At 43.5% G+C, this 14,878-nt stretch overlaps 1 protein-coding gene across 1 annotated transcript in view; it reads right to left on the bottom strand.

Moving 5' to 3' along the window:
• LOC126531498 (glycoprotein antigen BM86-like) overlaps positions 1-14,878 on the bottom strand; it is a 55,893-nt gene that overhangs the window by 22,003 nt on the left and 19,012 nt on the right. Inside the window, exons 9-15 of the mRNA XM_050179038.3 lie at positions 12,508-12,621; positions 10,697-10,776; positions 9,543-9,595; positions 7,114-7,253; positions 5,859-6,029; positions 925-1,056; positions 159-265 (exon numbers count right to left, since the gene is read on the bottom strand). Of these exons, the coding sequence (XP_050034995.1) occupies positions 159-265; positions 925-1,056; positions 5,859-6,029; positions 7,114-7,253; positions 9,543-9,595; positions 10,697-10,776; positions 12,508-12,621 (797 nt within the window). The remainder of the gene's footprint in view (positions 1-158; positions 266-924; positions 1,057-5,858; positions 6,030-7,113; positions 7,254-9,542; positions 9,596-10,696; positions 10,777-12,507; positions 12,622-14,878) is intronic.

Below are 14,878 nucleotides of genomic sequence, written 5' to 3'. Positions count from 1 at the left end.
CCTTCACAAAAGAAGTCTCAATGGCTAAACTCTTCCCAACACCACTCTTGCGGCGTCATGGAAAGCCCTTGCTTTCGATATGTAAAGCGCAATGAGGTACATCATTCCTTGGGTTACAGTTAAGAAGTAAAGAGAGAGATTCCTTGTAACGTACTTACAGCTGCTTCTACGTTATTCTTCTTGTCGGTGCAGTCGTCTACGCTGTACTGCGCCGTTCTCGAAGCATTCACTATCTTGAAAGACACGCTGTACCAATACACGTGCTCTGCGTGAGGGAATCGTGGAAAAATGGGTGTTGTTAACAGATCACGGGAACTTCTAGTCATATTGTATCTATGCATAATTTCTAGTTTTGGAACCGCTGCGCAAAAATGCAACGAAGAAACAAAATATTCTAAATCACTTTATGAAAAGCGATAAGCTGATAAAGACGAATAAAAATACGCGCGTAATAAACGTAGAACCTATTCTGACCTCACTACTGACAAAACTGTGGAGCCTTGAGTAATAAGTAAATGAGGCAGATAATCCTGTGTGCTACCTAAGAAAGTTCACTTTCTTTAAGAGGAAATCTCGGTAGTACGTCCAGCACAGATTATATATATATATATATATATATATATATATATATATATATATATATATATATATAGGAGAAAAGTAGTCAAAAACTACTTTTCTGGTCATCTTGTGCGCACCTAAATACCCGACATGATAAGTTTGATAGTTATAGCCATTAGAGTTTACTTGGCGCAGTTTTCGTGTCATGCACTTTCATGTCGTTATATTTACTTGTCACAAGAATCGCAAAAAAAAAAATTGTTGCCATCAATTATTTGATTTTACACCTTCAGATACGAAGGGTTTCGAAGTGCGATGCCAGATCTCCAAGCAGTAAAGACAGATAAATAAGTTCCTCCATACCCAGAAAACAAGCCTTCTCATTTGCATTCCACTCGAACGACTCGGGGCAGGAGCATCTGGCCCCGCCGGACTCGTCTACGCATTTGCCCAAGATCGACGAACACATCTCAGCATCGGCTTGTCCACATGGCCCTGAAAAATAAATGCTCTGCGACTCAGTTCGCAAAGCAATGACCAATGCAATGAAAACTCAACGTCATGTATATAGCTTTCTTCCACCTATAATTGTACAAAAATTGGCAAGGAGCTTACATGCATTCCATCGTTGCAGTTGTGTTTAAGTAAACTTCACCGCGATATCGATGTGTATTGCAGTGAGATTATTTGGCATCCAAAAATAAAGCTAGTGCCGACAGGCGGAGGCATCAGGCGAGCACCGGATATTACAACAAAGCGAGTGTTGCAAGGTCTCCAGAGTCCCAAATGGCAACGGTGGGTATGAAAGCTGGAACCAGGGCAGACCATGAGTAAGAATCGCGTAGGCGAAAGCGTGTCGGGGGTGATCGCATTCGAGATCTGCCATCCACGAAATTACACACCCTAGCTCGTAGAAGCCTCGGCGAGCCCCCAATCCATGGACCAGTCCAGGTTTCAGTTTTGGTGTCCCCGTTGCCCCTTGGGGCTCTGCGGCGCTCCCCCCCGCAATAAACGAGAGAACCTTCTCCAGTTCGTTCATGAAATCTTGTGAAAGGATCACACATACCATTTTGCAGGCTACAACTTCTAGGACGTGTTATAGTGCCACCGCTATTATAAATAGCCTGTCCACAGCGGATGCAAGCGCCATTTCTAATTATTTTAACCGGCACTTTGAATATTTATTCATGCATTATAATGCTGCAAGACTGGATTTTCTAAAGTATAGAACAATTCGCCAAATCGTTGACTTTAAAGCCTCGGAAGCCGGTGTTCTTATTCTCCTACAAATAAAAGAGCGGAAATCTGCGAGTCTGCATGTAGACAGCGTATTCATTTCTGAAGTGGTACGCAGAATCGACCGCAATATTACTTTTGCCTATATTTATTGAATCACTTTCTATTGGTGTGTTGCCTGTTAACTAGGTTCATTATAAAATTAAACCACTGTTGAAGCAAGGCGAGAGCAGATGATCATGAACTACCGCCAAATGGTTTTGGCCGGTAGTTCACATAACCAGACAATTTTACGGAAGACGAGCTGAATATTTGCGCGGCCTAGTATTCGCATTTACAGCCTCTGCTAGTATATGCAGGCTGCTCGGAAATTGAACATTTTTGGAGGTCCCGTGGTTCGTAAACTTTCGTGGTTGACTATACGTGCCGTAAAATACTGGAACACATTATTCGTAAACATGTACCTCATTTTTAGGTCAGCATTCACTTATGTCCCCATATCAACAGGGGTGTGGTAGTTTTCCTACCTCAATTCAGCTCGTTGAAGTAACTCATTGCTAGCTATTAGCAATCATGCACAAATAGAAGCAATTTTCTTCAACATTGCCTGAGCATTCCGTAAGGTTTGTAATGTTAAACTGCCTTTCACACTACGGCGTACATTAAAAGATGCACACCTCTGTAACTGGATCGAGTCTAATTTTACTCCAAGACAGCAATATGTACTCCAAGACAGCAATATGGTTCCGTTTAACATTACAACCTCCAACATGTTACAGGTGGCCTCAGGTGTACTAAAGGGTTCAATGTTTTGGCCGTTATGATTCCTTATTTACATTAATAATAGTGTTGATAATATAATGGTTCATATCAGAATGTCTGTTGGTCATTGCACCGTATATTCAGAGATAAATTCTGTTAATGAGCAGCAAAATCTTCAATCAAAAGTAGATAAAGTGATGTAATTGCAGGTGTCTGTCAAGTGTGAGAAATGTGCAATTATGTCTGTTCCAAAAATAAAACAATCTTTAACCTTTTATTATATGCGAATTTAATCCTACTGTCTCGTGTTAAGGACTTCAAGCACCTCAGTTTTCATATTTGTGACGGCCTCAAATGACATCAGCGAATTGCTCCCATGTCTAATAACGCAATGTCTAAGCTTCATTTCCTGAAGCATTCCCTTCGTAACGCTTGAAGTCAGACTAACCTCCTTGCATATAAATATTTTATATTAACTATTCTTCACTATACTAAGGTTGTTCCGGACCCTTTAACAAAAGTTATGTCAACAAATTAGATTACAAAATATGGAACTACGGTTTATTTTTAATTTTAAATAGCTATATGGACGCGCACCAACTTCAAATCTAGTGACAAAAGCTAACCTAAAGCGAATTTCCGAGAGAAATTGAGTTTGCTAAGGGAATTTATTATTTAAGGTAGTCAAGCGTGTACTGAACTATGATACATGTTCTTGATGTGCTACTCGGCGCTGATGTCCATTTACATTAGCTCCATCTAAATACCCAAATAATACATGTAAGTATCCCTTTCCTCGAGCAGTAGCTGAGTGGAATGAATATGACGCTGGTTTAGCCGAACAAAATGAGTTGGAGAAATTCCAGTGTGTTCTGGAACTACGAGAAGGACTTGACGTTTTTTTTTTCTTGACGAACATGTATGTATATTTATTTTGTTGATACGTTTTCCTCGACTAGCTTAAGGAACATATTTTATAATGCTATTGTATTTATATTTCTGCTATTGGTTGTACAAGTCCGGCCAAACCCCTAAGGCTGAGGTGTAGTATTTGAAGAAATAAATAAATAATGAAACGTTCTTTACACTTTGTGCTTACGCGAATTATCACTTCCGTTCACCCCCATATGACGCACATTTTTAACCTTCCTTTCAGCTGTATATGTATAATTGACCATGTACGTCTGTCTCGGTTATTCGTGCTGTGCGTTCAAGTTAGCGTGTTCTCAAAATTAACAAAAACCAACTAGCCCCATTTATTGCTTTGTTTATCTTAGTAGTCGAATCAATGAAATGATTGGAAAGCTTGAAAGTGCAGTTATCTGCCACAAATTTTTTAAGTACATCACTATGAAGCTTCATAAGTACAAAACGGGGCCATAGAATCGAGAAAACGTTCTCGAATTAGACTTGTCGCTCGGCGAGAGGATATGCTATAATTTAGATCACTGAAACGATTTCATTGCATAAGGAAGTATTGCGCTAAAGTAAATTTATAAGCGAAGTTATACAGTGAGGGACTAGATTCATTTATGACCTGTTTGAGTGTACGGTTGTATAGGTGCATGTGTTGTCTACGAATTTGTCGAATCACATTTTAAACTATATCTTTCACCCAACACCTGGAGCAGTATGCTGGGCCATCAGCCGCAGAAACATCTCGTGCTTGCACTAAAAACAGCATCTCCCTCTCTCTTACTCTCCACTCCTGCTACCGATAGATGGCGCTGGCGGTCGACGCCAGAAATGGCTGGACATAACTGGCACACAAAAAATACTGGCGATCTCTTTAACTGAAAATAGAGCTCATCTTGTAAGGCACTAACGGAAGAGAGGCTTTGTCAGATATCTCCAAGTCATTTGAAGTAGTGTCGCTGCTGTTACAAGCAAGCGCACATGCAACAAGCACTGAGCTAACACACCAAGCTGCGGCGGTGAAGAAAGCTGCAACACGCCCACTCCGCAGCAGTCCAATATGTTTATTTGGATACATTAGATCGAATGCAAAGCGATGAGCAAAGCAGCGCAGCCAGTCGACAGCACTGAGCTGAAAGACGTAGTGCTTGAGCCACCAGTGCTGCCTGTTAAAAAAAGAAAAAAAAGGTTTATTTTGTGAAAGGAATATTTCCACCAAATGACTCCGCATATTCATTTACGCGCACAACCCCTCAAATCTGTCATAATTTTCCTAGCGCTGCCCATGCTGAGGTTGCCATCATGGAGACTTTTCCCTGTATTGTGGAATCATCCTCTCCTCAGCACTCCCCCACCCCCCGCTCAAGAAATTAAAACCCCTTAAACTTCGTAAAGTAGCCGACACTCTCCTCCTCCGTCTTCACTCCTCCTCGTTTCTCCTCTCTTTCACGCTCTCTCCTCGACCGTGGCGCCGCCTACACCGCTAGAGCATAGCAATGGCGCCAACATGTGCTCCTCGCCACTCCGTAGACGCTCCTCGAGTGAAAATGGCGCTGAAGCGCGGCGCGAGGGCCCACGTGATGCTATTAGGCCAATAGCGACGCCTTGTCGGCCTCGGCCAGAGCGCGCGAGGAGGCGGCGGCATTCTTCAAAGCGTGGCGCTACTTTACGAAGTTTAAGGGGCTTTACAAGAAAGCAGACAGCTACGCCACCTCTAGGAAGAAGTGGTCACTGCGCTTCATGGTCATTCACGACGATTCTTGAGAAGCGTAGCCCCATCATTAGTCGAGGAGCGGCGTAGTGCTCCAATCTGTGGAGTGTAGGAATAGCCTCAAGTCGAGGGTCGTATTCGTATACGAGGCTAAGAACGGTCGCGAACCAGTTCAAACGCATTTATGCGATAGCCTGTACCTGGCAGCTAAACTACGGCACTCGTTCGTCGGGAGCCTTCGTGGTCAGTGCATTGTTTTGGGAGGGCAGACCTTGGTCAGGTGTGAATAAACCACTTAGCCTTGCTCTTCGTGGTTTTTTATTTTCTCTTTGTAAATGAACCAAACAAATTTCTAGTTCCAAGATCCTTCTGCCACTAAACGTAGGATAGCCTTTGCATTTTTGCTCGACATCCCACCGATTCGCTTCACACTAAGCACAATCACTGCAGGCCCTACGAAGCGCAACAAAAACTAAGCACGGCACACCTATGAACATAAGCAGTTTTAATATGTCGAACCATGTGCAGTGTTCGTTAAGTTTGTGCGTGCTTCTTGCAGCAATGAAAAATGAAAACGTTGCACCACAGATTTGTGCCCGAAAAGATTGGTGCTAAGAATTATTTACACTACACACACAGGGGAATGGGGGGAGGGGGAAGGGGGAGGCCTTACTTTCACACATGGAGCGGCTCAAGCGTCCCGTCTGAACAACATCTTTCTCCTCGTATCCTTCCGCGCACTTGAACGAAACCATGTGCCCGTCTTGGATGCACTTGTTCGTTCCGCTGTACTCCATCTCCACTCTCTTCAGCACTCCGGCACATAGGTCCTCAATTTTGACATCTGTAAAGCATTCACAGCTACCTTACTGGACTTAAACTAACCACGGTCACCTATAGGGCGTCCCTGTATTAGGAACTTTTCATCGAAACAAAGATAATTGTTGGTGTTGTTTTCCAATGGCATTCCCTTTGAAACAGTGCGGCGGCAGATAGTGATCTAGTTTGCTTGAGCCAATCAGGTTTTAGTATATCTACGGCAGTGTAGCATCTTGCCTATCGCTCTTCCACTTTCTAAACTTTGATTGTAACATATACTCTCGGTTGTGAAGTTACCTATGCCTGTAACGGCCCGGTTCCATCTCTTCCATGCTTTCTTCTTCATGAATTTTTTGAGCGTATCTTGCTCATTTCGACCACTGACCAGTTAACGCTCGCATCAACTTTGAAACTTGGTGCTCCTGGAATGTCGACAATTCCTGTGATCCTGGCTGGATGGATATCTTGGCATTTTATTCCAATGTGCTGAGTCATCTCCAGTTTTCTTCCTCCAGGAGACATGTGCCTCATCATATTGCGAATATTTTCTCTCGTATGTTTCTGCGCTAAGGCAGCCAGTTATGGTCTGCCCAGCTGAAAGCAGTGCCCTTTGTGTTATCGCGCAAATTTTCTTTCCCCATTTCTTGCGTGTCAGCTTTGTAAATCTCAACGGGCCTTCTTTTTTATCCCGCCCTTTCCATCAAACTAACTGTCTCCTTTCCTCTCACTTTCTTTCTGATGACTATAGGCTGTGTATTTGTACGTCCGGTAATCCTGTACTTGATTCCATGTTTTTCTGACCTGTTTCTCTATTCCATGAACATGCTTTTTATGAACAGATATTTGTGCATTTTAGCGTGGCGCGATTATTTTCGATCACAGGTAATAAGCATACCTACGCCAGAGACTTCAACATTGCACCTCATTTTGGCCACTACTCGCACCATGAACACACCGATTTTTTTTTTCTTACATTCCACTGAACTTCCTAGACTCACAACATAGGAATATGACTGAATATAACTGTGAATACGTAAACATGCATTGCCAGGGTAGCATATCTATACAAAGACACACTGCCGAGAGCTGCAGAAGAATGGGCAACTTACCACTCACGGAGTTTTTCACGATGGCTAGACGTGGGTAAAACATGCAAAATTCTCCTTCTGGGTATTGGCACGCCCGAAGATGATTTAGCAGCGCGGTCGGCGGCAGTGTTCTGAATACCAGCCGGATGGTGATATCTTCGCTACGTGCGTTGCATCAGGATGTTGAGGAAGAAATAGAAGATTATTAAGAACATAATGAGTTGCTGCTTTCTCTATTTTTTCGGCAACCGGAACAAGTTTGGTGACATGAAATGAGAAGTAAGGGTAAACAATCGTATTAGCGACTATCGGGCTAATTCTGTTGTCAATTACTGCTGTGAGTCGTGGTAAGCAGGTAAGCAAAAATAATTGTTTTATCTCAAATAACTACTCTTAATAATTTCAGAGAGTCGCCGTAGACGATCGAGGTGTAGTTGCCTGTAGAGCAGCCTTCCAACCTTGCATGAAGAAACTGCTTGCAGTGAAACTCACGTCACGATTCCAACCAGTAGATGAACAGTGCGACTAGGCACTTTCTGACGCTTCTATTATAAATGAGTGCTGAAGATACAACATTTTCGAGTCATCGGTAAATTACTGCATGCAGAATTTGTATGCCATGCAGGCGCTACGATAAGTATACACTTTAGTAAATCAGCATTTCAAATGGGGCGATTTCATGCGCGCATACAAATCATTTGTGGGCATGAGCATGTAAAAGAGTGACTAAATTTGCAAGTACGTATATATCTAAAGCACGCTGGTTAAAGCGTCTTGCTTTAGACGGAACTACATGGCTGGCTTCCTTTCGTTCATTAGCTTCCTCTCCACTCTCCAAAACATTAAAATTAAGAAGTAATTTTTCTCTCCACATTCACTTGCTATTGTTTCCTCGTATCGCAAGCTGTGACCCTTAATGCATGTTTTCGCGAAATTCTTGCATAATGTCTTCAATATACTAGCAAATAACCCTGCGTTGGTTTTGCGACGTTAACAGCAGTATTGATTGCTCCGTCTCGACCGTGACAGTTACGCATGCGGAAAATGCTACAGAGGAAGTAGCTAAGCGCGTTGCTAATTCTGTGGCATGTATCGCCCTCTTTCGAGAAATTCATGTCATTCCTAAATGTCCAAATGTCCAACGTAAACGTTCTGTAGCTTAGAGACCTAGTTCCCGGAGATGAAAAGCGAGCGGGTGCCATTGGTAACCTGAGAGACACTGCCTGTCATTACGACCGTATTAAAGCTTGTGGAAGCCCTAAATAATCTGGAAGGAGGAAAGAGAAAAGTAGAAGGCAGGGAGGTTAACCAGAATAACGTGCGGTTGGCTACCCTACACCGGGGGAATGGGAAAGGGGAGAACAAAGATTACAGAGAGAGAGAGAGGAGGGAAGGAAAGAAGGAAATTGCGGTGAGTTCGCTGACGCACGTGGTCTTACAGAAATTGCATTATGTATACAGTGGAGTAAGGACGTGCCTCTGGTGCAGCTCTGCAAGTTAAGGCGTAGCCTTCTCGTAACAGTTGTGGGAGACAAAAAGTGTAATCTCTAAAGCCTCTTGTGAGCCCTCTGTTTGACGAACGCCGAGTGACGCGCTGCACCTGCTCGTATCCTCGTTTAACCGCACGACTGAACCCCTTCCAACGGCGAGCTCGCGGTGGTTTAGAAGGAAAATGGCCGCTGTCACCACGGAACTCCGCCAGTGGCGCTACTCTTAATAGCTTTCCCGTAACTCAAAGTATAGGGGAGAGAAAGTAAAAAGCGTGACGGGCGCTTTCCCAGAAGAGCGACAGAACAACACCAGGCCGTGATTAGGCGTAGCCCGTGTGAAATGCAAAGAAGCGCAGAGGGAAGGAACATACAATGAGGTTAGGCTAAGTTAGCTTAGCTTTCTACATCTAAAAAAAATGGCCGATGTAGCGGTGTGTGCACTCATCTGTCGCCGATGCAATCATGGCGTGACTTCAGATCACTGCACCGGGCTAACTAAAGTGTGGGGCAGGGTTTGTGACGCAACGTGAACGCCGAACTTCGCCTTCCCTGATGAAATACTAGTCCTCATTCATTTACGACATATTCTGAACTAAGTGAGCTTTCTTTCTCTTCTTTTTTTGATGGTCGCCCTAGAATACTAGGCAATTAGTTCACTGTCCAGCTCTTTAGGAATCGGGACTTCACACTGAATAGTTAATCTGTCGACAACTATCCAAATGACCCAATTTTTGTTTTATTGCTCTTTAAAAAATTTTACTGGTAGCGCAAGTTCTTTCTTATTTATCTCCTTTCCATTCGTACTTCGAAGTTATCAGCAAAAGTTTAGAGTTGTGGCCATAATGTCATCTACCATAATTACTACATGCACACCCAATGGGAGGCACAGCAAAGAAACACTCAAGAAGCGGCAAGTTTTTTCGCACACAACCAGATACCACACAGAAATTAGCTAATTACCTGCAATTCAGGATGTCCACTTGGGCCAAGTCACGACCGAATGTCGTTTTCATCTTCAAAAATAACAAAAGTACATTAGTTTAGTCGCTCACTTGAAGGAGTGAAAAATACAGCCAGGGTGGTGAGAAAGCTTCACATAATTCATGCACTTGACCCGCGAGTTGTTATCGTACAGCGTTTTAAGGTGCAAATTGTGTATATACAGCTACGACAAAGGTTCGCGGGAAGATGTAGACTTGAAATGGTCAACAGTGGCCGAACAAGCGGAGCCTCATGTTTCCCCAGCGGTAATTGTCTTCGACGGGCACAAGGGCACTTGATGCGCCCTTATCCCTGCATGGCGAAGGCCAGTCACCTTGTCGAAACGGTGGCTCTAGCACGACATAACTCATTCGTTCACCGTTGAATATACTACATGCTCTGCTCATTGTATCGGCCAGATGACACGGACATTGACGAGAAGCAGAAATAAGAAAATTGACATTTTCTTAACGAAATAACAAAATGCCCATGGGCTGTCGTGGCTGTGCTCACAGTTTACCTTCAAACCAAAATAAAAGGCTACCGATGAAAGAAAAAAAATACACAAAAAAGAGAGAGAGAACCGCTCTTTCGAAATGAGATGCAACAAAACTCCATGCGTAACTGGCGGGGATGTTATGAGCAAAAAAAATAATCATTCTAGTTTAGCGCTGGCAAACTTAGAGACCAAGAAATAAAAAAGAGCGTATACACACACCTATATATATATATCCATACTGAGCATTGTAAGTCGGAGATTCTTGCAGTCCCTGTATTTGGGAGTTATAATTCGTGCTCTAAGTATGTTCTTTTTAAGAAGAAAATGTATTTGTTTTCCTTGTGTGACATCTTTTCTTGTTTTATTTATGTTTAATGGTAGTTTCAAACAGTGTCCGTCCATAGCAGCATGCACGAAAAATGATGTATACAACAACCTTCTTTGGTGATGCGTACTCTGACTCTTGCTCTAGATGCAACGGCACGCATTCGTGTGTTGCTTGTTGAATTCTACTATGGAGGATTCGGATGCCTCTCATTTCTGAGCTCATTTAAATGTATACAAAACCCGAGAAACGTATTCGTACAAACGTCTACAGACGAAGTCGTACATCCTTGCAAGGACGTCTACATACCGCTTTCCGAACAGTGCCCGGACAGTCTTCCGCATCGAGAGTCCCGTTAGCTTTAAAGGAAACAATGTAGTAATACCCCTCTGAAAAAAAAAAGAGCCATCTTCTTGTCTGTGTTTTGCGGTGACACATGCAAGGCATTGCCTATAGCAAAATAGAAAAAGAAAAACAACATTGCACAGCGTGACACAAATGGATTGTAACGAAGACAAAATGTTGCAAAGGATAGCCACCAGCTTTATATGATATTGTTGTTTCTTAATTTTTAGGTATATGACGATTTGTAGCACGGCTCTGAATTTTATCGCTACCTTTGGTGTTTCGCAAAAAATGCAGTCTTTTCTTCTCTTCTTGCTCACAAAAAAAAAAATTATTTATTAGAAGCTCAATTCCGCAACATATTATTTTTATTTTTATTTTCATAGCCGAAATAGTTCCTGGTTTGTTGCTGCACAATTATGCCACAAGTAAGCAACTGGTAAACAACCCCTCGTGTGCTACTTCTTGGCTTCAAGACTTCCAAATCCAAGGGCCTCGCTATTTAGCCAGCTGAAAGAGGTAGTGATGGTCGGTATATATTTGTTACAGCCGTATGAAGCAAACAGATAGTCAAGGCATTAAAGGCATAGGAGGTACTGTAGTTGCTCTTCTGCTTACTGTATTGTAGAAATGCTCAATAAAAAGATAAAGTGTGCGAAAAGCCTTGGTGCAGGTGGGAGCCGTGCCAACATCCTCCGCATTGCCCGTAATTGCCAAAAGTGGTTTATTTTTGATCTCCGACAATACAAAGACGACAGGGAGTCCTCGATCTACGATTTACAAGATTGTCCACTCTTAGTACGAACACGGTACAACCTGGCCGCGCATCGAAGCTAAACGGTGCAAGCGCACATGGGTTCGGAGGTGGTGCTTCGCGTCGTGTGTCGTCTGCTAAATCGCGGCACGCTGCCGCACTTTAGCAGAAAGCACGAAGTCCCGCCTCCAAGAACCGTGTGCCCCTGCGCCGCTTAGCTTCGATGCGCGGCCGCACCGGGTGCGCTGGCGCCCCGCAGAGCACGGCAACGCTGCGCCGTGTTCGTACTAAGTGCGAGCGACCCTGTACACTCTTGTGTTCAAGATCTAGTATCAGAGGAACACAACGCACGCTATTTTACTAAACGCACGTCTGACCAGTGACTTAACAGAAAAAAAAGCGATACAGCTACGCGCTATGTCACGTGAAAGCGTTGTTTTCGCTAGACGTCCACAGCAATAGGCCCTAATGGGATCCGCTATTCGTAAGGAATCATCTCTTCGTTGGCGTTTGCTAAGTGAGCTAAAATATTGGCTTTAACTTCAGTGATTCATGGGGAAAAACAAAGGAAGTCAAGAGATAAATGATCGAACATATGCCTGTCAAAAATATTTCTTGTTAGGTATGATGAATGATTTGGAAAGGGGGATACCATATATCGATAAAGTTCATTTATAGCGCTGATTGCGACTGCACCTTTAGGAACTTGGCTGGCTCATAATAACATATGAGACACATACTCAAGAAAGGATTTAAACCGAGCTTGTTCTTACATATTATGTAACTTTTTGCGAACTGCGTGAGAGACGAGACGGGGCTAGATAAACACGAGCGCAGACTATCATTAGATACAATATACGTACATAGGAACACAATATAGCGAAAACGCAAACTGTGTTCTTCTAGTCTAGTCTCATTCTTCACGCCGCTGCCAGGTAGTGACATTTGAGACGGTTAAGTTGTTTTCTACCATTTCAGGTATTCACTTCATCGTATAAATTTGATCAGAAACATGTTTTACCTAGTTGGCATCCTGCAGCATTTCGGTACGGCCACGGACAGTTGCACTGCTCTTTTCCGTGGTAGATCCCACAGTATGCGTTGCTCAGGTGGCATTTCTTACCCCTGCATCTATCTAAAGGAACAAGCAGATGCGTGATAATTTTCTAGATAGAAAGAGAGAGAGAGTGCAGTGATCAGAGAAAGGGGCAGGAAGGTTTGCCAGGCTGGGCCCAGTTAGCTGCCCGCTCTAGGCAAGAGGGAAAGAGGCTGAAGTATGAGCAGCAAAAGAGAAAGAAATTGCTCACTGCACGCACGCGCACGCTGAAGCGCTCATCGTTTAGTCCCAAGCGGTGATGCAGGGAAGTGCACCTCAAGAATCGCAGCAACGCTTTTATGGCTTTGCGCATCGCAGACGCACGAGGTCAGGGTCACGGGACCTTCTCTTCTGCAAAAGACCCGTCACCTAATTTCTCGAAGACGGCTGAAGAGAAAGCCTTCGGTTTTCGTGTGGTGGACAGCAGCGCAGTAGGTGCTTTCAAGTTTTTTTAATAAGTGCCACATATGTTAAAGTGGGCACTGACCGCCATTCCGTTCAGTAATGAATAGGCATTCGTATACAGAAACGTCTATTCGCACGGCGCACAGTATAAGGTTACCTCACGCCGAGTAAGACAAGTCTAAAGTTATAGTTTTATGTATGGTCCAATGGTGCGAGGGCACTGGTTGGTAAACTGCATACTAGTTCACGAGTGTGGCATAAGGTATAGGTAGAGAAGCAGCGATATTTAAGGACCCTGCTTGCAGCGGGAACATATCACCCTGTATAACCGTCCACAACAGCGCTCTGTCCTTTCGCCCCCTTTTCTTCTTCTCATTTTTGAGCTACTTTCCAACACATAATATCAAGAGAACAAACAAGGTGAACAGTGATACAGTAACAGTAATGAGAAGTCTGTTGTGCATATCTGCTGCCCAAAACATGGACAGCTGCCCGCAGAAGTTCCCGGAACATGTATAACTGCTGTAAAAATGTATGATTTGTGCTACACATAGGCGCTGGCAGAGTTGTGAGAGATTACGCAGTTCCTTTCTCAGTTGGGGGGTGGGGGGGGTTGTGGCTAGTCAACGAAAAATTCATTTTCGGCAGCGTTAAATCTACTTTGGATATGGTGCGGGACAAATAGTCTTCAAAACCGTACTGAATAATTTGACGCTAAACTGACAACGTTTATCCTTCCTTTGCGCACACAAACAAACAAACAAACTTTAGGACAGTAGAATTTTGGGCCGTTTGATTATGCATATTTGAGTACGGTGAAGCGCGATAGATAGGGCCAAAGGCAGGCGAAACAGACGGTTAGATAACTACAGCTAAGCTGGTTCATTTAATCTCTTGTTTGCTTATTCCTCGTGGGCCAATTGTGCGCAGTTTACAGCGTACACAAGATTCCCCCTTATCACTTTTCACGATAAAATTGCGCACGAATCTTGTATGCAATATTTGTGATCTCACTTAGATTTTTGCACCTGCTCTTTTTGTTGCTAGTTTCAAAGTGTCCTGCGCATGCGCGCATGGCACTGCTGCACCTAATATTTCCAATAAACATTTATAGTTGTTAGTAGAGCTTGTACCGTTTGTCCCGCCTGCCTTTGTTCGATCTATTGCGCTTTTCACCGTAGTCAAACAAACAAACTCACAAACCTGACTACTATGAATTATGGTTTGTGGACGGATACATTTCATAAGTCGATTTTGCAGTATCTGCTTGAAGCAATCCGCAAGGTTGTCGTGTAATATAATTTTCCGTTATTACGATGTGTGGCAACCTAGGCGAATAAACAGTAAAAAAAAAAAGCTTTAAGGTCCTTTTCAGTTGTGGATCTGGTGTCCTGCGTGTGGCCAGAACAGAGCAAGGCCTTCGTTTGGCCACGCGCATTAGTTTGAATGCGCGAGGAAATGACTCCTTTAAACCACATTCTGAGCGCAATAAATTATGAAACGTATGAAACACTGCAGCATCCCACAGCAAGGTGCTGGACAAAGTTTCACCTCATTGTAAGCACACAATCGCCATTACATTGCGTGAAGTACTGTCGACTATAAAGCTTTTAGGTGCACAGGAACCACGAAAATAAGTTTTCCTCCAACCGAGGCACCTGCGTTAGCGGTGCAGTAAGCAAGAAACCCAGCATACATGTTTTGATATGCAGTGCACCATAGTGGCGAGAGGTGGGCTTCGGAAAAGCACAAGCCGCCTTCCGAAGCATCATAGGTGCACTACCATTTGGTTTCTCAAAAGTGCGCCGAGGGATAGTGAAGAATAAGGTGGTGAATAAACACATAGAAGGTGCCTACTAACGTAGGGAAAGCGTAAATGTGCCTTTGGCGG

This window comes from Dermacentor andersoni, chromosome 5 (assembly GCF_023375885.2).
Source record: "Dermacentor andersoni chromosome 5, qqDerAnde1_hic_scaffold, whole genome shotgun sequence".
NCBI classification, from domain to species: Eukaryota; Metazoa; Arthropoda; class Arachnida; order Ixodida; family Ixodidae; genus Dermacentor; species Dermacentor andersoni.
Note: the sequence above shows the minus strand (reverse complement) of the source record. Positions and strands in the feature narration are given on the sequence as shown.